General features: G+C 40.5%; 1 protein-coding gene across 1 annotated transcript in view; it reads left to right on the top strand.

Annotated features, from left to right (window-relative positions):
- Window positions 1–925: 925 nt before the first annotated feature.
- SYTL5 (synaptotagmin like 5) overlaps window positions 926–27,796 on the top strand; it is a gene marked incomplete at both ends in the record, with an annotated part of 49,374 nt that continues 22,503 nt past the window's right edge. Inside the window, 6 exons of the mRNA XM_084226184.1 lie at window positions 926–1,044; window positions 10,428–10,643; window positions 20,813–20,925; window positions 22,192–22,321; window positions 24,240–24,365; window positions 27,137–27,266. Of these exons, the coding sequence (XP_084082310.1) occupies window positions 926–1,044; window positions 10,428–10,643; window positions 20,813–20,925; window positions 22,192–22,321; window positions 24,240–24,365; window positions 27,137–27,266 (834 nt within the window). The remainder of the gene's footprint in view (window positions 1,045–10,427; window positions 10,644–20,812; window positions 20,926–22,191; window positions 22,322–24,239; window positions 24,366–27,136; window positions 27,267–27,796) is intronic.

The following is a 27,796-nucleotide window of genomic DNA, read 5'->3' as shown; positions in this document are numbered from 1 at the left end:
TTTTCAAGAATTGAATTACAAACTTAATGGTCCAGCATTGAGGTTTTTGGGTGGGTATGTGTGCTGTTTTTACCTATTAAAATAAATGCAGAGAAGTTATTTCTTCCATGTGTGGTTTTATTACTTAGCTGTTGTATGTCTAAGACAGCAGTCTAACCAAAAGTGTTTGTCTGTGCTGTGCTTGTTTCCCAATTTTCAGTGATAAGAAACTCAAAACTGGTACTCCTGACTTGGATTCTGCCTTGCAATGACTTGTGTGCTTCAGTTCATGCATCACCTTCCTGTCCTGTGCTCTTACTGATGAAAGTGACCTGATAGTTGGATCTCTATTGCAGGAATAGTGATTTTTATTTTATTTTTGCTCTTTTCTTAGGAAAAACCATCAAATTTTATGCCAGTTTTGTTTAAGTAGCCCCTGAGACATCCTGACAAGTCTGTAGGCCATTCCTCAGTGGCTTCCAAACCGTTGTTAGATTTAGTTTTTGCCAAATCAGACTCTGATGGTCATTTCAAAATCACCCACAACATTTGTTTTGACTTTCAGGTAGTTTGGTATAAATATACCCTGTGATTTCGTGGCTCCAAACTACAATTATTCAGGAAGCTGATTCTGCAGCTGCAGTGGATGTAATCTGAAGGCTTGGAGTGAGCATCAGCCAGGACCCAGGGGACAGCCAGGGACCAGGAACATGACTGCCTTTCCCAAGGAAGAAACAAAGAATAAATATTTATTTCTTGTGTAGCTGGCAGGAAAAGCAATACAATCTTGACACCCAGTTAATTTAAAGAAGCATTTTGCAAAATACCTCTTGACTGTGTGTGGATCTTGTAACTCTGCCACAAAGGTGCCTTTGGACTGGTGCAAATAAATCCTTGCAGCATTGATTGGCAAAATTGCCATTGCTGGAGTGGCTGTGGGAGGACCATGACGAAGCCCTCGGAGATCATCAACCTGTCATTTCTGCTGGAACACGAAAGGGAAACCATCTTGGGAGTGTTGAAGAGAGATGAGTACTTGAAAAAAGTGGAAGATAAAAGAATCAGGTAACCCCTTTTTGTTATTGCTTTTGGATATATGGTTGGTGGATGTATTTGTGGTACCCAGTGAAGGATGAGTGCTGCAAGGTGGCACAGGTAATTGTAAGCTCAAGTAAAGTGTGTTTAAAAGAAAATTGCTTGCTAGAATGGTTCTCAGTAAACAAAAATCATGTCCATTGCTTCAAGACAAGAGTATAAGAAAGATAACAAGTGCAAAAAATATGCAACAGTGTTTTTTAAATTTCTGGTTGTGTAAATTTAGTCTGAATTTCCCCCTGTAAATGGGAAGTCTTAGTAAGGCTCTTGAACTCTCCTCCTCTGAGAGGAGCTGCACACACAGCCTGTCTTCAGAGCTGACTGAGGGACACAAGTTTGGAAGGTGTCAGAGGGACAGGAATTTGGCATCTGCCTCTGTTCAGGACTTCCTAGAGCACGGAACAAATGCATGATGGTGTCCTTCTTTCTGTTGTGGTGCTTACAGGATAGGGAGGAAGGACACTTCATTTTTCAAATTTGATTTACTAATAAATAAAATTTAAAATCTCAGGTATTTATCTCAAAAGTCACTGTTGGGAGAAGTCGAGTCTCAGGATATTAATAGATTCCATGGGTTCTTTTTCTATTCAAAAAAGTAAAAACCAAAGTTCAGAGAACAATGGGAGGAGGCAGGCAGAGTCAGCAGTTTAAAAAACTCAGTCTGAGTTAGTTCAGCTCAGTGTCAGTTCTGGAAAGGTCCCCATGCTTTTCAAGGATGGTTTGGCTGCTGCATTTCACTTCCCCCCACTGCCCTTTTGGAGTTTCATAGTGCTGGTGCTGAGAAAGAGGCTTAGTGGGGATGGATGCAGCACTTGGTGTTGCTGAGGCTGCTGAATATAACAAGTGACAGAGGGAAAATTTGCAGCCTTTGCTGGGTTTTGTCCATGAATCCCAAGGCCAGGCTGCATTGTTCTTCCCTTTTATTTTCTAAAAAACCTTTTAGGCATTGTGCAAAGACATTTTAGACATTGCAGAGGTGTATGTTCAGCAGCTGCTGAAGCTCGTACTGTTAAAAATCATTATTTAGAAATTAATGAAATTTAATAATTTGAAAATTAATGGAAATCTAATTAATTTACATTATGTGGAAATCTATGCAGAGTTAGCCACATGTTTTGAAAGCTTTTCTCCTTCAACTGAGCCCATTCTAAGTGCAATGCCCTGTTGGTGTGCAGCCCATGTACCTGGGGGAGCACAGTGGCTCATCTGAAAGGAGGGGCTGGAACCTGGTGTTCCTTTAAGGTGGTGTGGGCAAATTAATCATTTTGTGTCCTTAACAGTTTGTGAGATGAAAAAGAAAACAGATGGAGCACTGTTTGTTCCAGAGCATTCTGCTCTGTTTAGCAATAAAATAAAAATTCCAAATAAATTATTTTGGTTTCCTGAGGTGGTGGCCTTGGAAATGTGTGATGTGCCAATAATCATCTGTCAAAGGCATCAGTATGGAGAGTACCAGACCACTGGATTCCTAAAGCCCCTGAAAGCCTTTCTATTATTGTCATTTCCCAATCTCAAATGGAAATTTGAAACTGCTGAGGTTTTGTGGGGTTTTTTGTTTTGTTTATTTTTGTTAGTTTGGGGTTTCTTTTGTTGCTGTTTTCTGGGGTTTTTTAAATATGATGTCTTAACCCCCCCAAATTTTCTGCTTTTTATGGCGTTGCTGGAGCTCTCCCTGCCAAATTTGCTGAGCCTGGGAATTTGCAGCATCTCTGGAGGGGACAGTTTAGCACAATTCAGTGAAATCACAGGTGGTATTCACTTATCAGTATTTTGGTAAAAAAGTACCCTAGGAAAATGCTCAAAATCAAGCTAATCTGAAATAAAATGCTCATTAGAATAACTAATGATGCAATGTGGTGCTTATGCACACTTCTAGCACCTGTGTGTGAATCAATGGACTTCCTATTTATTGTCACTAGACCATACTTTGCCTGACAACAGTAGAATGTGGTCTATAAAAGATTTCCAGAGTATAAAAACTGTACAGAATTTGATAGCTAACTGCTTCCTATGAGGCTTTTTAATTTTTCTTTCTCAGTACAACTTGGCAAGGATCTATAATTATGGCTTATAAGCATACTTCAGGGGAACATTTGTTGTCTTTAAAATTCCATTTGGTACAATCTGTTATACACTTTATTGAAGTACTTTGCAGAAGAGCAAGTCCCTTTTTATTTATTTTCAAGGCATTTTCCACTCTGGGAAGAGGCTTACTTGTACATTGTACTGAGGAATTCTTATTAACCTGTTCCACTCTTTCTGAATCTATCTTGACAACTGTTTTTTTCTCTTCCTATTAGTTTTCAAAAGCCCTTGTAACTTAAAAAGACCTTTCTGTTCATTGTGACAGCAATGGTAAATGTGGGAGGATGTTTTGATAACGAAATTGCTGAGGACTGTTTTTACTATGGCTGCTCATACTCATTTTCTGGAGTGCAGGTGGCTCTCCTTGTGTTTCTGTTTGATGCACAATTATTTCACCCACATGAGAGAGAAACACAGAAGTCATCAAGTCCTTTTTCTGTGTTGATAATACACAGAAACCTTTCTAGTTTTGATAATACAAATAACCTCCTTAATAAAGATTATGATTTATGTTCTTAACTCTAAGTTGCATCTTGCATGACTGGATGTTTTCTTTGAATATTGATTTGAAGCTGTTAATAGATTACTTGCACAAATAACCTGCAGTGTTCTAACCATTGCTTTATGATGCTTTTGATGTCAGCTGAGTTACCATCATGTTTTTTTCAATTGCTAAGATTATTTGAGTAAAATCATTAATTCTTACCTTAACTATTTTCTTAGGGTTTGAAATACAAAGTCCCTTTCCATTCTTTAGGGAGCACAGCTATGAATGCCATGCTTTTAGAGGAGACAGAATAATAATTGCTGTGGTTAGAAAATTGCAGTTTTGCCCCAGAGAAAAGCTTTAATGGGCTGTGGCTTGAACCTCTCTGTCAGCATTTAGATTACCAGAAGTTGTGTGAGAATTGCACCAGCCCCAGATCTGTAATGACAAGGAAAGTTAGCATTCCTGTCTTTTCATCTGACTAAAATGACATCTTCTTATAAGTCCAAAGAGATCCATGGAAACAAATTATGGTATTAATTTCATTATAATATAGGAGAAACTCTTGGCATGGATACCACCATGTGGTAACTCCAGGCAAGTACTTTAGAAAAGCAGAAGTTGGAGGACTGGGATGGGAAGTGATTTATCTGCTGAGTGTACATTTGCATTTGTTTATAAGCACAAAATGGTTTCAGGATAACATATGTAATATGGTGCATGGTCTGTGTTTCTGTAAAACTGCTTGTAAATATTTGAAGTAAAGAGCCCTTGTGTTAAAGCACATTGGCCATCTGTACCTGGAAGTTGCAAAATTCCTGTCTGGCATACCAGTCATTTGTGAGGTGTATTTAACACAGTGAGATTCTGTTTTATTAAGGACTAGCAAGAAACCAACAGGGTTTTGTCTTTTTTTTTTTTTTTCCAATCTTAGTAGCCATTTTTATTTGAGAGGATGAGTGAGTGATTTACCCAAAAAAAGTTTCATCTATGGAATTTTGCCATCATTATCACAGCCAGCATAATTTCAGTTCCAATGCCTCCTTTCCTTCTTTTCACTGGGCTCCATCCTGCCATTCCTTATGCCAGATCTCTTTTTCTCTGAAAATTCATTCTTTGCTTGTTTCCTTATGTTGCCATCAATGTGTCTCCATACTTAGGTAGTCTTAGCACAATTTTTATCACACTGATCTGTTACATGAACAAAATGTGAAAACCTGTGCATATTAAGTAAGTATGAAAAATACTTCAGGTACTCATATTTTACAATTCAAGGAGACCTCAATGGAAGTTGGTAATAGCCCAGTTCTTTTTGTGAATTCCCAACAATATTTGCTGTTATTTCCTGTATACTGTTCCAGACAGTAAAGGGAATCTGGCTGAATTTGAAGAAAGTACTGAGAATCAGTCTGGAAAGAAAATTGCCTTTCTTCCTCATACTCAAGTATGTTGATGCCAGTTCCTGCACAGAAAAATTCTCTAGTATCTAAGTTAGCAGCTGCACAGGTTCAGAACAAGGAGGTTTCTATTCATCTGTACAAAAGTAATTCAATTTTTTTTCCTGCCAAACTCTTTAATAATAATTGACTGAGGGAGGGAGAGGGTTGCCCTTCTTTATTTTTAATTCAATTTTTTATGACCCATTGAACTCTGGAAATTTAGTATGGCAAAATAAAATTAGGTATACTTGGATTATGCTGCTCTACATCTTCAGAGGAAAAAGGGTTTTGAAATGGGGAGAAAGAAGATCCAGGAGAAATCTGAAGATCAAACTCAGGAATTATATATGCTATTACATTTAACAGTTTGTTTGGTTTTGGGTTTTTTTTAATGGAGAGGAGATATGAGGTAGAAAAAAATTCAAAATAAAGTTTTCTAAAATCCTACTGAAAAAGAAAAAAACCATCCAAACCAGTCAGTTTGGTATTAAAGGAAAAGTTACCTAATGTAAATCAAGTGGATAATGTTCACAGAGTTAAAGGAAATTATGGCATTCATTTAACTGGGTGGCTTGTGCAAAGAATGTCTTGCCTCTTGCAGCAGTATAGCTATTTTACTCTTGAGGGATAAATATTCTCTAGGGTAAAGCTTAATTTAATAAGAAATGGATCTGTTAAGGCTTCTCCTTGCTTCCTCTTTGCAGTGTTATAAGGGTTTGAGAATTTTTCATCCCTTGAGGCTGCATTTGTGAAGGAACAAGAACCTTTGCCTCATTGCTTTCAGCATCCATAGGGAAGGACCTGACTTCTTCAGGGGGTCCCTGGCAGCTGTGCCAAGAGCTGTGAATTCTGGGGTCAGTTTCTTTGGTTGGCTTTTGTCTTGTTATGTTTTGTTTTATTTCCTGCTGTATTTTACAGTGGCCTTTTAGGCCACCTTTGGAAAGGCTCAGGTTGAGACATTCGGTGTTACCTGGGATCCTGGTTACAACAGAGCTCTTCTCCAATGTGCTTGACATATTTTCTCAGACAGTAGAGAAATCTTAATATAAATTTATATAAATATATAATTTATATAAATATAATATATATATATATATAATATATATATATAATATATATATAAATATAATATAAATTCATGGTTTAGAAAAATGGCTACATATTCTGTTAAACTTGGCAGAATCAAATTTATTTTTAATAGCTGTCTTTCACCAAACAGCCATTGTAATAAAAGGTTTAGAAACTTCAATGAATGATAGGATTCTTTTTCTCAGAAGCCTATTAAATTGACTTCTGCTGAGTTTTATTTTCCCTTTCATATTACTAGGAGAAGATGGATAAAGATAAATTCTTGTTTAATATTTGTGATTAAAAATATCTAACTGCGTCTTTAAATGTATTCCTTTAAAATTATGGAGAGTGCAAATGTTAGACTGGCACGAGGAAATTGGGTGTTTATAATCCAGCTGGTTGCTGCCCTGGGAAATAAATGCAGTGGTAAGTCAGTGCAGCTACAGGCTGCACTTGTTATCCCTTTTCAGTACAGTGAAACAGCGCAGCTCAGCTGGGCTTGTTTAGGGACTGTTATGATGATGGATTTTTTCAAATTACTCACCCACCTCCTACTGCTCTTCCTGGCCCTTGAGACAGTTCATTTTTTTTTTTATTTTCTTAAGATATGGATGTATTTGTTGCAGTCAATCAGAAGTTCAGCTCAACAAATAATACAGGGAATCTCAAATGAATGTTCATATCCAGTGTATCTGTCCATGCACTCCTTGCTTATTTTTAACAAATTTTCTTTCTTATTTTTTAAGTGGAGTAGCTGTGAGTTGATTTATTTTCTCTCAGTTCCATGGAAGTCATCAAAGGCATTTTATATTCAAAAGTAAGAAAGCAAACACTTCTCAGGATTTCCACTGTTGGCAGATCAGCTATCACCTGATAAGAATTTTGGATTGTGTTTCACGTAAGCACTGGGGAATATTGTTGCAATCACCACTACTGAATAGTAGGAATAATGTCTTTGTAATGTCACAAGAACACTGCTAAATTTTTCAACATGTTGATCTGTAAGCAAACTATTAAAAATAATGGTCTGTTTATTGTTTTGGGCCTACAGACATTTCCCAGTATTAAATTGGAACTACTTAAAACAGATTTTGTGCTTAATAATACTTGTAACTAAGCACAAAAGGGCCTGAAAGTTGCAGTGGGGAGGGAGAAGGCTGGAGTGGAAGGAGTTCAGTGGAGGCTCTGTTTCATCATTAGATATCTGGATGCAGCACACAGGGCACAGTGAATATTCCAAAAAGATGGCAGCTGCCAATAACTGCATGTCAAGTTCCTGAAATGCAATGGGTCATGATTAATTTCAATTTTTTTCAGTAAAAATAAGCCACTGGAAATAAATCTGTTATGAAAAGAGAAGCCTTTCCTTGTGCACAGTATTCTGACTCTTTTGATTTAAGTATTAACAATATTCACCTTCTGAGTTACTCTGACACTTGGGTAAGGATCAGGTGCTTGGTTTGTACGCAGATACTGAAGTGCCAAAAGAACCTGGAACTGAATTATTTGTGCCTCTTTATTTCTTTGGTATGTGATTGACCAAATTGTTAGTGTTCAGGAACACATAATCACAAGAATGATTATATGCAGGTGCTTTTGTTGAAGAGCTCTGGGTGTCAGGGGTACAAACCCAAATCTGACTCCGACCATACAGTCGGGATGAACATGTTTTTATATTCTATCGTTATATAACTTTCATGTTAATTATTAAAACTCATATTGTTCTATTGTATACATAGATTTCAGCTAAGCAAAGCCCCCCTTAAATTTCCAACATAGTTTCTCATTATTCTTCTTATGGTTATATAATAATTATGTTTAATTTCTAAACAATCATCACATCTAAAAATTATATCATTTATCATACTGCTTACGCAGGTGCAGTTGATCTGGGAAAACACAAAGCCTAACATTTTCAGATTCTATCTTAAACATTTTCCAGGGCTCCACTATCAAAATTATTGCAAACCTGAATAAAAAATAAAAATGCAGTTGTCTCTCAGACTCTCTGCTGAACATTCCTCAGTGGCTCTGCTGTATAAAAAGTCACAGTTTTGACAGGAGACCGTGGAAAAGACGAGGTAGAGAGAGAATGACCAATGGTCAAAGAAGTGGTGGTCCAGTTTGGCAATCAAATTGGGTGAGATGAAGAGGACAGCATTGTAGTTGAGGAAATGGAGGCTAAAGGAAGGCAAGGAAAGGTGTGGGCCTGCTGCTGGGTGAATAGAGGACACAGTGACAAAGCATCTGGAAAAGGCCAAGGTGCACAACGTCTTCTTGGCCTCAGTCCTTACAGTCAGACAGGTCTGCAAAAGACATTGCAAAAGTCCAGGGCAGGGTGAATTTGAACCTGGAAACACCTCTGACTGAGTGAAGGCACAATCAATCTTACCAAATTCCCCTAAGGTCAGCTGGCACTCGAAGCTGCCATGTGGCACAGCACTTTATCTCTAACAACTCCACATTGCTGGAGGGTGACAGCAAATCACTGAACATTTGTGAGTGTTGTTTGATGTTCAGTGAGATGTGAGTGACCATAAACCCAGGGGTAATTAGTGGTTCCCAAGCACCTGAAGGCGTATTTGTTATTCGAGCAGATAGATCTTGTGTCTGTTTTGAAAACAGTGTGGTCAAGAGCGTTCTGGTGGTGGGTTGCCTTTAGTTCTCAGTCCAGAAGAAGCAGATGAGTTCTCTTTTGATGTTTGGAAGTAGATCCAAGGATGGAGCTGGCAAGAATAGGGATCATCTCCCTTCTCTGTGCACAGTGGCAACACCCAGTACCACTGGCAGTTTTCACAGCACAGCACAACACTCTCTGCATTTGGAGCTGACTGACAGAAGGAAATGGACACGTGCCTGGCAGCAAAAGCATCCCTGCAGGAAGTGGGGAGATGTAAGATGCAATCAATAAACTACAGGAACAGTTAGCAAAGTGCCAAGAAAGCACATGAAGCCTGGACAGAGTTTGGAAGGCTCAGGCATGAGAGAAAGGCTGTTTGGATTGGATGTGGGAGAAGGGTCTGAAGCTGGATGAAGCAGTCACTTCTGGATAGAGGCCAGCAGAGGAAAACCCTCAACTGGGATTTGCAGCTGCTGCCTGGAGGGATTGGACATGCCCTTTTCTAGAGCTGCCAGGGGCTGAGCATCCACAGGTCAGGCGGCTGCAGAGCAGCTGCTGTTCATGGGATCCCAGTGGGAAGCAAAATGCTGGCCAATCTTTTAGCAAGGCAGTGTGTCCACAAATAACCTAATTCTGTCAGAGCTGACTCCCTGGTGGCCCAAGCAATGTTCCTGGCCTCCTTTACTGGGCTGCAGCCTGCAATCTTTCATTGGTTTTATCTTCCAAGTGATTTTCTTCTGACACATTTTTTCTGATCTGCAGGTGAAGGTGGCAGGTTTTAAAATCCCCCCTTCAGCATCTCTGTGTGTACAGAGGCAGTGATTTCAGTGAGCTGGAGTGCTTCATGACTGAGGGACCTTGGGGGCTGCTGGTTGATGATGGTCATGAAAGACAGCATAGGGAAGTGTGGGGTGATGGGGACACAGCAACACCCAGGCATGTAAAACTGAAAGAACTTAGCAGCCACTGAGCTTAGTTACATCCCAGAGTTGTTTTCCTGTTAAAGCCCAACTCATTGGCCATTGAAACTGCAGACTTCAAAATTTAGTCTTAAACACAAATATTTTTATTCTGTAGAGTCAGTGGTAGAACTGGTAAGATCTGCAAGTCACTGGCATTAAACTGGCATTCTTCTTTTTTACTTTGATTGCGGCATCAGAGCATAACACCACTACCTATTTAGATCTTTTGGGCTGGGTTCTTTTAAGGCTTTAAATACCTGGTACAGAATTGCATATATACTTCTACCTAACTCTGCACTGGTGTATTATTAAATGCACGCTAATTGAAGAAAATATTTTCTTCTTTTCCTTCTGTCCATGCACTGGATAGCCTGAGTTCTGAGCTTCTGTCAACCTGGGCTCAGCATGACTTGAATTATTGATGAAGGACAAGCAAAGATGGTTTATCAGCTGCTCAGCTATCTGCATTTACTCATGGTGATCTACCAGATTTTCCTCTTGACTGCATGTCTGACAGCTGGGGAATAGATTTATTCTGTGTCATGTGTGTGTCAAGAAATACAAAAAAAAAACCAATTGCACTTACTCATGTCTTATTTTTTTAGCATAAAATCTTAATCTGTTAATGAGTTCTTACAGATCACTGAGTTGAACCTCCAAATTAAAAGATTTTATTTTTTTGCTTCTAGGAAACTGAAAAATGAGCTCCTGGAGGTGCGAAGGAAAGGCGGCAACCGCCACTCTCAGCAGGACAGCAGCAGGGTCTGTGTTCGCTGCCAGAAGAGCCTGGGCTTCATTTTTGACAGGGGAGAGCTGTGCCAGACCTGCCAGCTGCGGGTCTGCAGCTCCTGCCGCGTGCTGGGGGCTGAGGGGCACTGGAGGTGCTCGGTGTGTGCCAAGATCGCGTAAGTTGGGCAGTTCCTACAACCACGTGTCCCAGGGTGACGTTATGATGCTTGTATCCACATTTGTGTGTGCTGTTTATGCTGGATATTATGTTCTGTGCCTTCTGGCTCTGAAGAATGAAAGTTTTGCTTTTCAGCCGCTCCCCCACGGCTGGCAGGACATACAGACGGGACAGTACACAGTGCTGCTTTTGCTTTTGGCTTGGCTTTTCACTTTGCTCTTGCTTCTGCTTCGCTTCTGCTTGCTCTTGCTTTTTGCTTCTGCTCATGAGTTAGTAGCTAAATAGTCCAATTTTTTCCCTGGACTGTTTCTCCTTTCCCTTTTTTGGAACCCCTCAAACCTGCTCCGGACTGGGCCCTGGGAACACCGAGAGTTTGCACCCTGTGGCTGCAGCAGCTGCCCCAGCGCCGGAGGGACTGATACCAGAGCGACCACCCCAGGAGAGACTTTCTGAATTTGTCATCTTTTCCAGAGTGGTGACAGAGTGCTGTCATCCTGTAGTGTTCATTTTGTGTGCTGGGGGTGCTGTGCCTGTTAAATAAACAGGTTCTTTCCACTTCTCTCCAGGAATCCTTCCCAAACCAGCAGGGGGAAGGGGCTGTGTGGGTTTGCTTTCTGGAGGGGCCCCCTTGGAAGGTTTTCTCCCAAATTTTCCCCAAGCCATGTGTGGAGCTTACAGCCCTGGCAGTGATTTTGTGCTGCCATTGTACAACCCCTTACAGAGAACACACAAGGGGAAAGGCTTACCTGGGCTTTTATTTGCTTCACTCTTTTCCCAATTCCAAGCCAGTTTCAATAAGCTTGTTTTCCAAAGACTTGGAAAAATAATTAACCTGATTAGTTTGGTAATAGGGCTTTTTTTTTTTGCCTGATTTGGTAAGATAAGCATGAAGGAAAGGAGAAATGCTTCAGGCGACAAAACTCAGTTATGTATCCTGATATAAGGACTGGATGACGTAAGAAAGAGACGGGATTAAAAAAGAAATGGACAGAAATTTTTTTGGACCTTCAAACTAACAGGATCAGAAAGGGTAAATCATTTCAGGAAGTGAACCCAAATCACCAATTCTGTCAAGACTTTGGTTACATAGACAGTTAGTGAAAAATTAACACAACAGAGCATGGAGTTTAGGGTTTGTGTCTTCAAATTTTAGCTTCAGAATGTTGCATCTATTTTTAAGTCCATGCCTTAACCTCCTCTGCACCCAGTGGGGCACATCCAAAAGACAGTGTCTCACCTCTCAAGACAAAAAATGTTTACTTGTTTGATTTGTGAAATGATTTTAAATCAGTAGGGGCCTGGCTGAGCTCCTTGTACTTTGCCTCAGGCAGTTCCTGAGATAATGTCAGTGCTGTGCCTTTCAGAAGTGATGGGGTGCAAGTGAGGTGACAGCATGGAGAACAGCAAACAGTGCTACTCTTTAAAAATGAAGAAAAGAAAAAGAGATTTGTTGACCCTGCCACACTACCTCTAATTTCTCTAAAAACACAGAATAAAATGGTAGCTGTGTTGTTTGAAAGCCGAGAAAAGGTGACAGGATGAGGAGTAAGAACTGGCTCAAGAACAAGTAATGTCAAAACCAATTTAATTTTCACCTCTGACAGGTGACAGAGGAGGATTGGTTGCTGTCTTATAACTTGGCTGAAGTTAACCTTTTGATACTCTCTCTTGTTCCTTTCTAATAGGCTGACAAATTAGGGTAGCTGTGCCCTGGAATAAATTCTGTCAGTGTGATGGTAGATCTGCCTGGGAAATTGCAAAGCTCTGTTCTCAGCATGGTTATGGACATTTCTGTCAAAAACCTCAAGAAAACAAAGCCCAAAAAACCTGAAACAAACAAAAAAACCCAAAAAAGCACCACACATACAAACCAAAAAAAAACCTTTTAAAAAACCCCAGTGATATAGAGCAGAATGTTTCCTGGCTTATTACTGTTAAATATTTTAGTTAAGGACCTTGAAGCAGCAGATGGATTTGCCAGTTACACCTGCAGGAGGCATAAAACTGAGAGGTGCTCCAGGCATGCTCAAGGACAAGACTGGGTTTCAAAGTGATGCTTAGAATTTAGAGAAGTGGTTTGAAGGTAAAGCAAGTGATGGCTCCCTATGGGCATGTGGAAGTGCTGCATTTGGGAAAGAATGCAGCTGCAGAATGATAAAATGAGAACAAAATCAGCTTCTGCAGCTGTTCTTTAGGAAAGGATCTGGGTATTGTACTGGATAAAAGCTGAACATGAATCAACAGAATTTTCCACTGCAGAAAAACTGAGCATCACACATTGATGTGCCAGCTAAATTATGACCTACAAAATACATGATAAAATCCTCTTTTGTGTAGAGTACCTGCCCATTTCTGTGTACCAGAATTCATACAGGCCACCTGGAGAAAGTTCAGTGGATAATAATGAAACTTAACACACAGGATGTCCAGAGCAATAGAAGGACTCACAAGTGTTCAGCCTAGGCAAGAGAAAATACCTGAGTTTTTAATCTAGAGAATGTGTCTTACAGGCTGTTTTAAGGTCCCTCTTTGGGCAGGAAGAGTAATGTGATACTTAAATTGCAGTGAAAGGATGTAATTCAGATGATGTGAACATTGCCTTAACTTGGAAGGGTTGCAGAATGTTGTTTTACAACAGGCTGGATAAACCTCTCTTGGGGTGATGCCATCAGCAAAGATGGTCCTGCTCTGGGGCTGAGAGATGAGTGAGGCAATTTCTCAAAGCCTGTGTGACCTCTGCTTCCCCTGGTTGTGCTGCAGCTCTGTGTGCCAAGCAGTGGTCCTTGACAATTAATTCTGGTTGAAGCCTGCCTTTGGGTTATTACACACCACGGTGTAATTTGCTTGCAAAGTGCTGAACTTTCCAAGTGCTAACATTCTGTCCATGTTGAGAGTCTTTATTAAATGGAGAGCTCTCTCTCCCCTTTATTTTTGTTCATATGCAGTGTTTCTGCAAGACTTCATGACAGTTAATGATATGTAAAATGTCTTTTACGTTGCTGGGAGTACACAGAGAGATAATCTTCTGTGTGGGCAGTGTGGAGATGGAAGTTTGGGAAAGGCATTTCAATTACATCATTGTGCATAGTTGTCATTTAAACTATTTCAGTTCTGTTTTTCTACCAAGTGAGAAATGGAGGGGGAAATCAGGACTTTTAGGCTTTTTTAATTACATTTGATGGAGGAGCTGATTAAGTTAATAGGGCCTTTGACAAGATGAAAAGGCAGAAGGCAAGGAAGAGAAAATAATACAGCGTTAAGAGAGATTTATGCTTTATAAGTAGCAAACAAAAGGCAGGAAGAGGAGAAAAATCTTTTAGCTCTGTAGCATTGACCTGCATGCAGTGCTTGTGTCTGTCAAATTGGACTGTTTTACCACGCTTTCCAAAGAGTGTTTGAACACTTTCATCTTTGTCCCTCTCCTTTGTCCCTTTTTTAGCAGCCTTGGTTATGTTGATATCTGTATAGACTCCAGCCCCTGCTGAGCTGTTCCATTAGCAGAGCCAGGTTAAATTGTTGTTGTGATGTGATGTCTGTTGTCATACACACTGTGTGGCCCTTAAAAGTCAGGGAGAAGTGTTTGTGAGCCATTTACAATTTTGGTGCTGTACTAGTTCGTGCCTGTGCTCCCCAAATTGTACTCAAGAGTGTCTTTTAAGTTCTATTTAAGGTGATGGTTATAGCAGTAGCTTGTACAAGCCCTCTCCATAGTCATGAATTACACCTGCAGAAATATGTCCAGAAGTTTTTCAGAACTGTTGGAAAACCTAATTAGCGCACTTGGTGTTCGAGCAGAAGGTCTGGTACTGGGAGGGGAGTGTGGTCATTCAAAGAGACAGCTACTGCACAAATTACTGTAGAAATACCTTGAATTACACAGATAAACCAGAGTGGTTGCAGAAACAACTTGTGTCAATAAAAAGAAGGTAGCTAATATCAGCCACCTTCTGCCTGCTGCTGTTTAATACATTTTGACATTTCTTTCCTTATGAGCTTTTTGAGTCCTGCCTGTCCAGTCCTAACACTGGAGTTTGGGATGCTTTCAGAACAGTGAAAGGGCATTTTGTCATGTGGCCTGGGATCAAAAGTTATTATTGCTTTAAGATTTATGGTGGATTTATGTCCAGCTACCAAAAAAAGGAAAAAAAGTTGGCAAACTGCAAGCTTGCTTGCTTTGATTTGAAGAACAGCAATTTCTAGATGCTAATTTTATGACTATGTGGTAAAACATAATATTATTACCTGAACAAATTAAAAAAACCCAAGCACAACACAGTAGCACGATGGTGGCTGTAGGGGTGAGATACCAGTTCATTTAATAATACAGTCTCTTTGTTCATCTGTCAATCAGAACATCATCTGGCAAAAAGAGGATCTGGCTTCTCTAAAATAACACTTAGAGCATTTCATCTGCCATTTCTCCAGAGACAGACTTGCCTGAAAAACAGCTTCTGGTGATGGGGAATGATTGTTACAATACATTAATTACATTCTGAAAAGCTTTCAAAAAAAGAGATTTAGTGAATTTGAGGAGACATTTGAATGTGAATAGTGACAGAGGTTCATCAGTATTTTTAAGTATAACAAACAGATTTATGTGTAAGTTGTCTTACAGTTTATAGTTACTGTCAAAGGATATCTCCCTTGAATGTCCATAAAGAGAAAATGATTTAGTAGGATTTTGTCCCTCATGGGTGTTATTACCAGGGAAAATATAAAGTCTCAAGACAAAGCATTTACAGGTCAAGAGGGATTAGAGCTAAATGTTTAGGCAAACTCTTAGTTCTCCAGCTAAGATCAGAGAGCAAGACAGTCCTTATCCATGTGGTTTTGTTTGGTAGTTGTGCTGTTGCACTATTTAATGAGGTAAATCAAGCCTGTATGTAGTGATGCACTTTAAAGAGGAAGATTTCTGCTCCATTCCCTCCATACAAGGAACTGAGGTCATCTGGAGCTTTCAAGTATGGATGTTAAAAGAGAAACTTTCCATTAAAGTATCTTTTTCCCACCTGCATTTTCTTAAAAGATGATCTTTGTGTTTTAAATTTGGCAGACAAAATGCTCAATAAATTGAGGGAAATAAAGTTCTTCCAGCTGTCTTCTGAAAGGCTGATTTCACACCTTGATGCTGTCTGTACTTCCCATTGCAAGGGTGTCTAGGTTTCTGAGAGCAATGCCTTTATATGTCAAATGTCTAGCTAGGCCAAGCTATTACAGCAGAACAAAGCAGTAATGGAAAATTTATCTTAATCTCTGAAATAATTATGCTGTCTTAACATGTCATGAAAATTCATCAGAATCTCTTAGTAACATTTATTCCCATTAGGAGCCTAAAAATAGAGGCATTTCCAATGTTTTAGTATGCAAATGCTTTCAAATTTCTTATAATTTTATTTTAGTAACTTCCAGGCAAGTTTGCCTTCTTTTCACAGGGTCAAAAAATTCTGTCTAATAGCCTCACAGCATAATAAGACTTACAGTGGAATTAATTTATATTGCAGAAAATACTGTGTGGAATTTAATACAAAGATGAAGGTATGTGAGGGTGTGTGTTAAGGGCTTTGGTATGTTCAAACATGGGCTGCATTTTATCCAGCCTTTGGTTTTGCCTTTTTTCCCACATTTTCTTCCTGAGGAGGAAGTAAAATAACTTGAAAAAACCAGGGGATGGAAAGGAAGATAGGCTGAATCTCTGGCATCTGCTGTGGATGTGAGTTAGCCAAGATGATCAAATGGAGAGGAAACTCTTTTACCAATGTGGGGCTTTGCCCTAAAGAAATAATTGAAAGTTACAACTGGGACTTTCCATCTGAAATGGATTTTTTTCTTATTAACTGAGACATTTAACCATAAAGTGCCTTGCAAAAATGAGAGTAGAAAATCTGAGTTTTTGAGGGGCAGGCCATAGGTTATGTTCTGTTTCTAAACTGAGGAGAGTGTCATTAATTTGTTTAGTGGGAGATCACAGAGGGGGAAGAAGCAGGGAACCATCACCTGCTCCCTCTCCCATGATGATGGGAGTAGGTGGATCAGTAATTAACACAGAAGGACTTTAGCAGATACCTGAAGTATTTGGTACTCAACTGCCTGAATGTTAATCTTCCCAGCTGTTCTGAGTGTAGGAAAGAGCAATCATGCAAAAATTGCTGTTATTACAATTTATAACACTGTTTTCCTTTTTTTTTCTAAATCTACTCACTTCAGCATCTGTTGAACACCTTGAAAGGCCAATCTAAATCCTGTTTTGGCAGAAATTATACATGTTGTTTACATCATGAGCTATATCTAACTGAGAAAGTGAAAAAACCACATGTACTCAGCATGATCTGCAGTCTGCATGGACCTTGGGCCCATTTTGCAAACAACAAAGCCAAAACTGCAAGCACTGATTCAATGTGCTGTTGAGTAAATAGAAAGTCAGAAAGGATTCATTTCCTTTAGATAGAAAGGGTTCATTTTAATCCTGTATCTGGAATAGTGCATCTTTCTTCTATCTCAGTAGGAGAGAGACTCCCTTTGTCAAAATTGCATGAAAATAACATTATTATTATTATAAGACTGTTTAGCTCTTGCTCTTCAATTTTTTGATTCAGAATGTCAAATGCAATTATTAAATTCAAGTCAGAGACTTAGGCAATCATTTGATCTGAAGTAATTTCTATTTATGTGTAGAGCAAAAATTCTTTTAATAGGTACTCCTGACATGTATGAGTGATAAAGATAGCATGAACATGAAGTCTTTGCGTGAATTTTTCAGCATACATAGAAAATAAATCCAATACTAGAAATTCAAATCTGCAAAGCTTCGGGACTTTCCCTGTATTTGATTAGAAAGTGACGTTTTTGTAGAAATTATCTGTTGGGTAAGGACATTTTTGCAAAAATGTTCTGCCAGCTGAATTTAGGATCTGAAGACAGTAACACTGATGGAAATAAGGATGAAGGTCTGAAGTGAGGGCTGAGGCTTCTTGTTTCCTGCAACACTCACAATGGCTGGATGCCAGTGCTTGCTGCTTTTCCCCTCTCACTGAGGATAAACAGGGCTGGCCAGAGGGGTGAAGCCCCTGACTGCAGCAGGGCAATTCTCCCTCCCTTTGCCATGGTGTGTGCCTCAGCTGGGGCAGTTGTCTGTGTTCTGCCTCAGACCTCATTCTGCTGGTGAAGCCAGAGCAGAATGGGTGTGAGCTTCTTCAGAGTATCCCTGGCAAGGAGTTGGCACCTCATTGAGAAGGTGGATTTTAATAACATCAGCCTAATGGGGAAGGGGGGCAGCTCAGTTTGGGGTCATTACCTGAATGGGCACATGGTTCAGCTCTGCCAGTGGAGTGACTGTCACACTCCTTTGCCTGCTCAACCCTGAAAAAGGGATTGGCACCCTCCTCTTTCCCTGGGGCCCAATTTGTGTTGCCAGCAATGTCCAGGAACATCCTTGGCTAAGCAAGAGGGCACAAGCTGTGTGATTTGGGGCTGTTTGACAGTGGCAGGTTGCAGATACCAGAGATTATTAAGAGAAGTAGATTGCTTAGTTATCCTTTGCCAGAAGATAAAGGGATCAGTTGTTGCTGCCCAGATAAACTGATCTGTCCCTTCCCTGCAAAGCTTATGTTTTGAGGAAGATGAGTGTTGGGTCAGTAGTTACACAGGGATGGCAAAGGAAGGGAAAGTCCTTCTGTGCAGTTCTCCTTCCTCACTGCCAGCATAGTGCCAGCCTTTCCCATCTTGAGGCTGCTTTCCTGGCAGAGAGAGAGGCAGCAGAGGTTGTTTGGATGGAGTGGGGACGCAGAGAGGGAGTCTGAGGGTGAGCTCTAAGGTTCCACACCACAGTGGGATGGAGGAGAGGATGGCCCTCTCCCAGGGATGGATGCTGAGGGAGGACCTGCCTCCCCCTGCAACAGCACTGCTGATCCTTCCTTGCACAGCCCAAAGTCCTCCATCAGCTTCCATCCCAGTGTCCTTCCACAGCTGCCCCAACCATCCTTGCCTTGTCTGCAGCTCCTTCAGTCTCTCCAGCCCCCAGGACTCTCCCTGAGCTCCTGTTCCTGCTATTGCAGGGTCAAATCTCACATCAGATCCCAAAACCACTGGGCAGTAAAAGGAGCACACTCTGGTCTCAGCCACCCTTCCACCCAGGCTGAAAGCTCCTGTGATGCAGGAGGCACCAGAGGTTTCCTCTCCCTCCTCACTGTTCACATCTGGCCAGAAAATGTAGGGGATGGCTCTCCAGGGGCTCTGTGGCAAAGAGCTGCCCCTCCATCAACCACAGCGACCCAGCTGGGTGTCACTGGTGTCACTGTCAGGGCTGTGTGTGCCAACAACTGCAGGGTTTGGCTGTAAAGCCTGGAGCTTTGTGTGCAGCAGCCTCCAACTCTGCTGGAACCCTGGGGAAGGTCACAGCTCCTTCAGGGTGTCCGAGCTTGGAGAAGGGTGGAGATGCTTCCCTGGATAAGGATGTGGGCAGTGCTCTGTCTGACCTTGATCAAGTTAAGTATTTCTGGTAGGATATCAGGGGTGGGTGAAATCTCCATCCAAGGGGAAAGCAGCACTTGTGGAGTTTTGTGGTCAGACTTGGTAGCAACTGAGGGAAAAATGAATTTACTGGGTAGATCATACTGCAATGTGATATGTCATTCACATTGCAATGGAATTTGATGGTGCAGTGAAAGGTCTGGGAGGTTTATGGTTTGATACAAAACATTAAACATGCCATAAGTCTTGCAATAAAATAACTGCACAGAGAAGTGCGTGCTGTCAGAGAATTGTGAAAATACACATTCTGAGAAAAAGACATTTTTTACACCAGCAGGCCAGGCATAGTTTCTAATGAAGTGAATCCTTTTCAGTGTTTAGAACCAACAGAAGTAATTTAAAAATTCCCAGCTGAAGCATAAAGATTTTATTTAATACCTTTCACAATGACTGAGTGATCGTGATGTTGAATTATGGAGGGCTTTTTCACTAGGAGTCTGTACCAACAAGATAAGGCAATAATCTATTTCTATGCTTGTGGTAATATATTTGGGATTTTGATTTTTCTGATTTTTTTAATGAGTCATGAAAGATGCATGATTCATTAACAGGTTAGGACAAACTGATAATATTGGGTCTTTTCACCCATGTCAGGATGTTATTCTGTAATTTTTAGTATTTTCTCAAGTAAGACTGCATTCAGGCATGACTCAGAAATAACTTAATAGTGAAGATATTGATCAGTGGTCTAAATCCATCTGTAGTAATTTTCATGCCCAAGAGACTGGAAGATTTCTTTTCCAGGAGAAATGTTTTTATTGAACAGTAAGAAGGAACTGATTTAGTCTGGAGCTAAATCACTGTTTAATATTTGGGGGTTATTAGTTTGTTTATTTGCTTTTTATTAGAGTATTCATTAGTAGCTCTTTACCATTAAGTGTGTGTAGTGAGGCAGTAGAAATGGTGGTGTTGTGCCATAATGAAACTAATTCAGGAGAAGGCTAACAACCAGCATGAAAATATACCCAGCAAAGACCCCAGCAATGCCAGTACAGGTTTTCTTAATTGCTAGTATAGGTAAAAGAATTTGAAACCAGAAAAAGCAGTGTTATCCAGGACAGCAGCAAAGACAAATTTTCATTGCTCTGAGCTGCTGGCACACAGCTAATTCATAGCAGCGCTGCCATGTGAAGAAACTGCATATAGTGTCAGCATATAAAACTAGAAATGAAAAATATATATGGACTTGCAGCAACCTCTGTATAACCACACAGGGTCCATGAGCTGCTGACTCATCTGGCAGGAGCTTTGGTGGGGGATTTTCTCCCTCAGTCCTGTGTTGCTGTTTCTATGTCTCTGGTCATTTTGGAGATATTGGAAACTGTGACACTGAGTAGTTCACAAAAGACTAGGATGACAGAATGTTCTGTGTATTTTACAGAAATCTTGTAAACGTGGTTGGAACGCTTTTGTGCCAAGTAAATTTCCATCTACTAAAAATTGCTTTCCATTCACAAAGTAAGGTGATATTTTTCTGCTAAGTGTCCTATCATTCCAAGCTCTTCAATCAATCTACACTTTATTTGGAGCTGTGCAAATGTTGCCCAGAATTTGTGAGTGTGGCAGCTGATTGATGAACTGTAGTAGCTTTGGTTGGCCAGGTTTGCTAATGTGTGTGTGTTTCTGGCTTTTCTCTTACAGAGAGCTACGGATAGTGACAGGAGAATGGTTTTTTGAAGAGAGAGCAAAGCGCTTCAAACAATCAAATCTTGGAACTGATGTTGTCAGGCAGTCAATCCTTCACAAATTCCCAGGTAGGGACCTCAGGAGTGAGATTCACTTGTGCTTTATGTGTTCAAAACCTTGTTTCTTGAGTGTTTGACTTGTATTTTATTCCTGACTGAAATATAATCAGTATTTTGATCTTAACTTTTTATTTGTGCCTATACAGTGATTTATGAATGAGTAATATTCAGGAAAGGTAAGGCCTATATGAAAGAAGTATCTCTGTGGAGATAGGGAGCTGCTGAAAAACTCACTGTTCAAAGAGGTGGACAGTGTTACTCAGCTGTAAAGCCCAGCAGAGACTCTGAAAACTCATTCTCAGTTTCTGCCAGGAAGTTTGGCTGTATGGAGAAATCTCAGCCTGGTCATTTTTTGCCTTTGGCACTCTTATTTGTGATAGGGGTGTGTAAAAATCAATCCAGTTTTCTTTTTCAACTCTGAAGAAGAAAGGTAAATTTGAGCTCCTGTGCTGTCAGCTGGATCATGAGCTATATCCAGGCTACCTGGTATTCAGACTTTCCTTTTGCACAGGTATCTCAAACAAGCTGAACCTGCACTTTTAGGTACAGTAAATTGTCTGTCTGTCTTGGCCAAGAACAGCCCAGTGTGTGTGAGCTGCTCTGGTACCTTGCAGGGTACTACAGGGCCACTGGTGTAAGGAATTGGAATTTTTCCTGAATGTTGATGGTTTGTACTCACTTAACTCCTTCACTCTGGACACAGAAGTTGTTGGGTAGTCTGTTTCAGATGCAGCATTTATGCCCAGTTTTATCCTTATAAGGGGAGGGACTGGTTTACTGCCACTGGAAAAAATTCGTGGTGCAAACTTGCTCCTTGGGAAATAGAGACCTTGCCAATATCACTGTGCTTCAGAAACTGTAAAACTGGCAAGTGTGTAAGTTCTTGATATTATGCCAGTGGTCAGATTGGGTATTTCATTATTTAATACTTGATAGATATATTGAAAAATCTATTTCAGCCATTTTTCCCATACCTTGCTCCTAGATGAACAAACATTTTAATTATGAAAACATTCTTTGATTCAACACAGAAGATACTGTACATTTCAAAATTAAATTTCCGGTCCTTTGGTTATTAAATATTGTCACTGAAAAATCTGCAAGTGTAGCTCAAGACAAGAGCTGATAATGAGGAACATCTCAAACTAAAGTTTTATTTTAGTACAAAGATCCCCCAAGGCTTTTTCATTATCTGTTTTTGTAGGTTGTTTGACGTGCTGTGTAATTTGTGCAGAAGTTCACTTTTTATTTATTTTCTTTCTCCCTCCACTGCAGACACAGTTTCCAATACAGATGATGAAAGAACATTCAAAAATCAACCCCAGGAGAAAGAAGAAAAGCCAGATGTACCAGTCTGCTCCACAAATGGGCACAAATCTGTCTTTAGCAGACCTAGAAAGATTGGGTAAATCCTTTGGTTTTGTTGTTGGCTTTTGTTTTGGTTTCTGAGTTTTGTGGTTTTCTTTGAAATCTGATAAACCTAAAAACAGCTGTACATGGTTGGATAGATTTTCTTTTGAGTTTTTCCAGTCTTCCACATCAGCCTCAAACTTCCCAGGATTAGAAACTGCCTTCATTTAAAGGCATACTTACTATAACTGGTTTGCTGTTTCCTGGGAAATGCAGCAGTAATTATCCTTCAGCTATAAAGGTGGCAGAAAAAAAGTCAATTTTACTTTTGGATTTTTCTTGTTTCTACTCAGAAGTAACAGAGTGTTACTTAAAGCCAGGCTTGCCAGAGAAGCAAATGCAAAAAAAAGTATTTCTAGGACCTGGTTTTTATGTATGCTGGTCAGTTTGGCTCCCAAGACAAGATTTCCTTGGAGCTTCCAGCTGTGCAGCCTGAGAGTGTGTGTGTGACAGTGAATAAACAGAGCTGCTGCTGCTCACCCTGCAGGGTTTAACCCCAGTTTGGCTTTGAGTTTGGCCTTAAATGCCCTTTGAGGGCCATTCACTCTCAGGGGACACAGGCAGATGCATTCATTGATTGTGGGGTTGCACAGGTGGTGTCTGGACCCAGCTGGAGGCTATTGGGAGAGTGGGAAGAAAACCTGAATGGAATTTCATATCATGGCTGGAGTCTCAGTGGTATTTGAAAAGCTTTGTTTCTGTTGAAAGGAAGAGCACATTTTATAAGAGGTCCTAGAGATAGGGCAGGTGGATGATTTCCACAGCATTTTTACTTCCAAGGAGAGATGATTTCCACAGCATTTTTACTTCCAAGGAGAGATGAGAATTACCTGCTCCAGTCACTCCAGAAATTAACACCAGTGATTATCTCCCTTTAATATAGGGAAAAAAAGCATCAGAATGCCTCTGACCTCTCAAACTACAGTGAAGAAAGAACCAGCCTAAGGGATCCTCCATAATACACCTAGATTTTGCTCTGAGTCATGCTGACTGGTAGCTATACTAAAAGGGCATTAAAGCTTCCTTTTCTAATTCTCCTTCCATTTAAATACTTTAAGCAAACCAATTAGTCGTATTCCCTTACAAGAAATTTTTATAATTATTATTTATTTTTATAATTATTTTTATTTTTATTTATTTTAGTGCTGCTGTTTCTATTTGTGGACAGAAATGTTTTTGGTGGTGACATTCCCCATAACAGAAATTCAATCCTACAAGAATTTGGCTTGCTTTTCCTTGTATATTTGGTGGCCTCTTTTAGAAATATTTCATTATTGTTCCTCTTCTTTGCTTGTTTCTTCCTCCCTCAGGTTCCACGTTCGTGTGTCTCATGAGTGGATTTGTTTTAGCAAGTGGATTTGTTTTGGGGGCAGCTGCTACTGACAGTGTAATGGGATAACTTTTCAGTCTATTATGGTTTGTAAGGTCATGAGGAACACCATTACTTTGCAAAATTTCATTTCATTCATTTCTGTCCCATTAAGCCATGTTTTGCAGGATAAGGGAGGGATGTTGGGGGTTTTTTTAGGAATGGCACGTTTAGGACATTTGATGCATATGATTCTAGAAATATCTAAAGAGGAAATACATATAGCATAATTTTCTAGAGGAAAATACACACACTTAGTCAAAAATACTTTGCTAAGTACAAACACCTCCCCCCCCCCAAAAAAAGATTAATTTTCACAAGAGGCAGTTCTGGTTCAAAGCTTGAATAGAAGGAATGTTTTAGTGTTTTGGTGTCTTAAAAGGCAGTTTGTAGTAAATACAAAATTTTTCCCCCAGGAACCAGTTTCATAGCCAGACTTGGTGCTCTGTTGACCTTTATATCCAGGGCTGTCCCTAGGTTAAATGAAATTACTGGACTGTACACATCACAACTTTGAAAATCTTTTACTCTCTGTTTCCAACAGGAGGGTGATCAGGGCAGTTACCAAAGGAGAAATCACATATGGAAAGGATGAAGGTGAGAGGGGCACAGGCTCAGAGGCTGAAAGCCCAGGTCTGCGTGGAGGCAGATCAGCTCCGAGCTCCGAGAGGTGAGCAGAGTCGGGGACAGCCCCTGCTGGGACCCGCCTGGGGCGTGGGCCAGAGCCCTGGGCTGCTCTGTCTCTTTGCATCTGTCTGAGAAACAGAGCTTATGTTCATAGAACAAACAAAAAGCACCCAACAAACCAAAAAATTATCTCCACTCATCTTATCTTACTCTCCTCGTGTTCAGCTGGTGACCGAGGTCAGTACGCTGCTTTTGTTTTCTGGCTTTTAATGGATGAGTTGTGTTCATGTTACAGAACTGAGGCTCTTTGGTTTTCTTTACTAATGAAATGTTAATTGATTGTAATTTGTGTTTTCTTCATCAAAGGCTATTTGCCCTTCTCTTTCCATGACTATTGTCCCAGTTATTTTATCGTTCTTCTGGGCTTAAGAGATCTCTGCTAGTGCCTCTGATGGCATTATAAAATTCCAAGAGGAATATTCCTGTCATGTCCTGCCTTGAAATGAAACCAAAAAACAGCTCACTGTTTTCATTCACTTGCCCAGTTGGATACCCTACACTGGACATAGGCCCACATTCTTTTCGCAGGTGCACACACCTAGAAATTTTACAATTTTTATTGAAAAAATATTAACAATTTGCTGTAAGTTCTAATAGCAATTTCCTGTCTCTAAACTAGTGCTTCCAAAGAGATATGCAGGAACAAAAGATAACAAGTAAAATCATGGAATTTAGTATGCACATAGATAAACCTTCTTTTTCAAGCAAGAACTTGCTTCTCTTTGTTACCTACAATTCAAATCCCAATTTCTAGATGTTCTGCAATATGCCTTAAGCTGATGGTGACAATCTTCTTGATTTCTTGTTGATAATTTGATTTCTTTTTTTTTCCACTGGGTGCTGCAGCACCTGCCAGCCAATCCAGCTTTCAAGCTAGTTTTCTTTAATTCTTCCAGTCCACTAATTTTTTTTCACTATGCTTATTAGGCCTTCTATCTCCCAGCAGACTCATACCTGACTTCTGTGAGACCAGAAGTAGAATTTTTGCTCATTTTCTGCATTGTCATTGAATAGAGATGAGTGAAGGATCTAAGAGACACAACCTCAGGAATCTGGTGTCCATGCTGCTTAATACTGAGCTAATGCAATGGTAGTAGCTGTCTCTGAGAGTTTACCAGGGTAAGGACAAAGGGATGCTTGTGAGAGGTCTGTGCAGCTCTTTTTGAGTGCCAGACTACAAGAAAGTTATCATGCAGTTAACCATAAATGAAGCAAAATGATTTTGTTTGTGTGGGGGAATTCAGCCCTTGATAAACTCTCTGTATGGATTTAGGAGCGAAGTAGTCTATAAAGACAGCTTTTGTGTTTGATTGCCTTGCTTCACTTTCACATAAATAATCATTTTCTAGCTGTTTCCCAGAGCCAGAGTGCAAGACTTGTTAAATCAGGGGTATTGAGTCGTTATGACAACTTCTTCTCTACTTGCCATTTCATTCTCACCTAGTGAAATTGGTGTCCTGTGCCAAAGCCCAGAGCAACATTGTCAAAATTGGCAGTATTTCACCTACCAGCAGGGAAACCAAGGGAGAATTCTTATTATTTTTAAATATTTCTGTTTAAGAGAAGATGTATTGAGCTGGGAACAGGGAAACCCAGGCCATGAATTCACCTCTTCTCCTGGTTTATTTTTATTACAGCAAAAATGTTTACTGCTGAATGCTGAAAACGTTTTTGCTGCAGAAAGAATGGGAGGCTGCATCAGGTCAGGATACTTCTGGGAGAAATAGTGTGGGAATTTAAGGCTCATTTACACAGGCACTCCACCCCACTGCACTCAGGTCTTCTCTACCATGAGAAGCCTGGCATAGCCACAGCACCATTTTTCTATTGTCTATTTAACATGTATAAATTGTGTCAAATCTCTCTCTAATAGCAGACTGAGATAAGAACTAAGGACATATTTTTAAATAATTTTTTCTGTTTAAAAAGTGCAACAGATTACCCTTTCTAACCCTCAGTGTTCACATGGGTTTACCAGTATTTTCTAACAGAAAATGTTCTATGGAAAAATTTTCACCTGTTGTGATGCTAGACAGAAACTGGGATCTGGTGTGCTGGTCACAGATGATTTTTTTATCTCTTTTACTAATGTGAAATCTCCAAGAAGGTCTGTCCAACCTTCCTAAATTTCTACATTGGTTGAAAAAGTCAGCTGGTTTGGGTCTAGAGTCATAACTGGACACCAAAAAACCACATTACCAAAAAACCACGTAGAAAGAGGACAGTGAATAAGTGGGTGTTTTTCTGCAGATAGAGAGATACATAGATGGATGGATGGATGGATGGATGGATGGATGGAGACAGATACACAAGGATTTTAGAGGTTCTGGAGGTAGTATTGGCATTAAGCTGGCTGAAGAAGTGTCCAGAGGTGTCATGTTACTGCAGTTTCCCTTTACACCAGTGGAACTGCCTGGTAGGAATGGCTGCAGGAGCTGTCTTCCTCCTGCTGGATGTGATTGCAGTGTGGATCAGACAGGGACAGAGACAGCTCCTGCAGCCTGGACAAGAGCTGCCCATTTGGGCCATCTGCAGTTCTGCTAGAAGCACTGACAATACTTCTATGACTTGCATGTGTAAAGCAATTTTAATTCATCTTTGCCTGTCTTTTTTCTCTCCAGGTGATTCCCCAGCCCACCAGGGCTCTGTTACTCTCACAAAGTTAGCACAGCCCTTTCCTTGCAGCGGTTTGCTAAATGAGCTGCCCGGCTTTGCTCAGAGCAATAACCCTTCCCTCCTCTGTCTCCACTGCAGAGGCAGCACACTTTCCCTGGGCAGCAGCAGTGCAGGGGCTGCTGCAGGACATGCAAGGGGCAGAGGCGGCACTGCCAAGGCTTCCCTGGCACGCTCTCCCAAGCGCAGCATGACCGCGGATTGCAGCGGGGTAAGGGCGGCGCTGGGCTGGCTCCGGGGCAGACAGGAGCACTGGGCTGGATCTGCCCTGGGAGGCTGGTTTGCAGCACAGCAAGGGTGGGTGCTATTCACACACTCTTTGAACAGAGAGACTTGTAATTCTCTCTCCCAGGATTTTTCCTGGGGAAGGCAATGAGAAAGCTCAGAGAGAGAAGAGAGAACAATTCTTATGTCTATTTGGCACGTGTGGAATGTGTTCTGGAGATTGTTTACCAAAAGGGATTCGTTAATTGGACTCTGCTGATGGTTGTTTGGACTGATTGACCAATTGTGTCAAAGCTGTGTCATGACTGTCTGAAAGGGTCACGGGTTTTTCTTTACTACATTAGTGGTATAGTTTTAGTAGAGTATAGCATGTAGAATAATAGAGTATAGCTTAACAAAGCAATTGTTCAGCCTTCTGAAATCATTGCACCTTATTCCTCTGGCTGGGGTTGACCCTGCATCAATAAGGATGAGCCTGACAGAGAAAGTCTGATTTCTGCCTCAGTTCTGCTGGGG

This window comes from Fringilla coelebs, assembly GCF_963513975.1.
Source record: "Fringilla coelebs genome assembly, chromosome: 2".
Taxonomy (NCBI): domain Eukaryota; kingdom Metazoa; phylum Chordata; class Aves; order Passeriformes; family Fringillidae; genus Fringilla; species Fringilla coelebs.
This window is presented reverse-complemented; position numbering and strand designations above follow the sequence as displayed.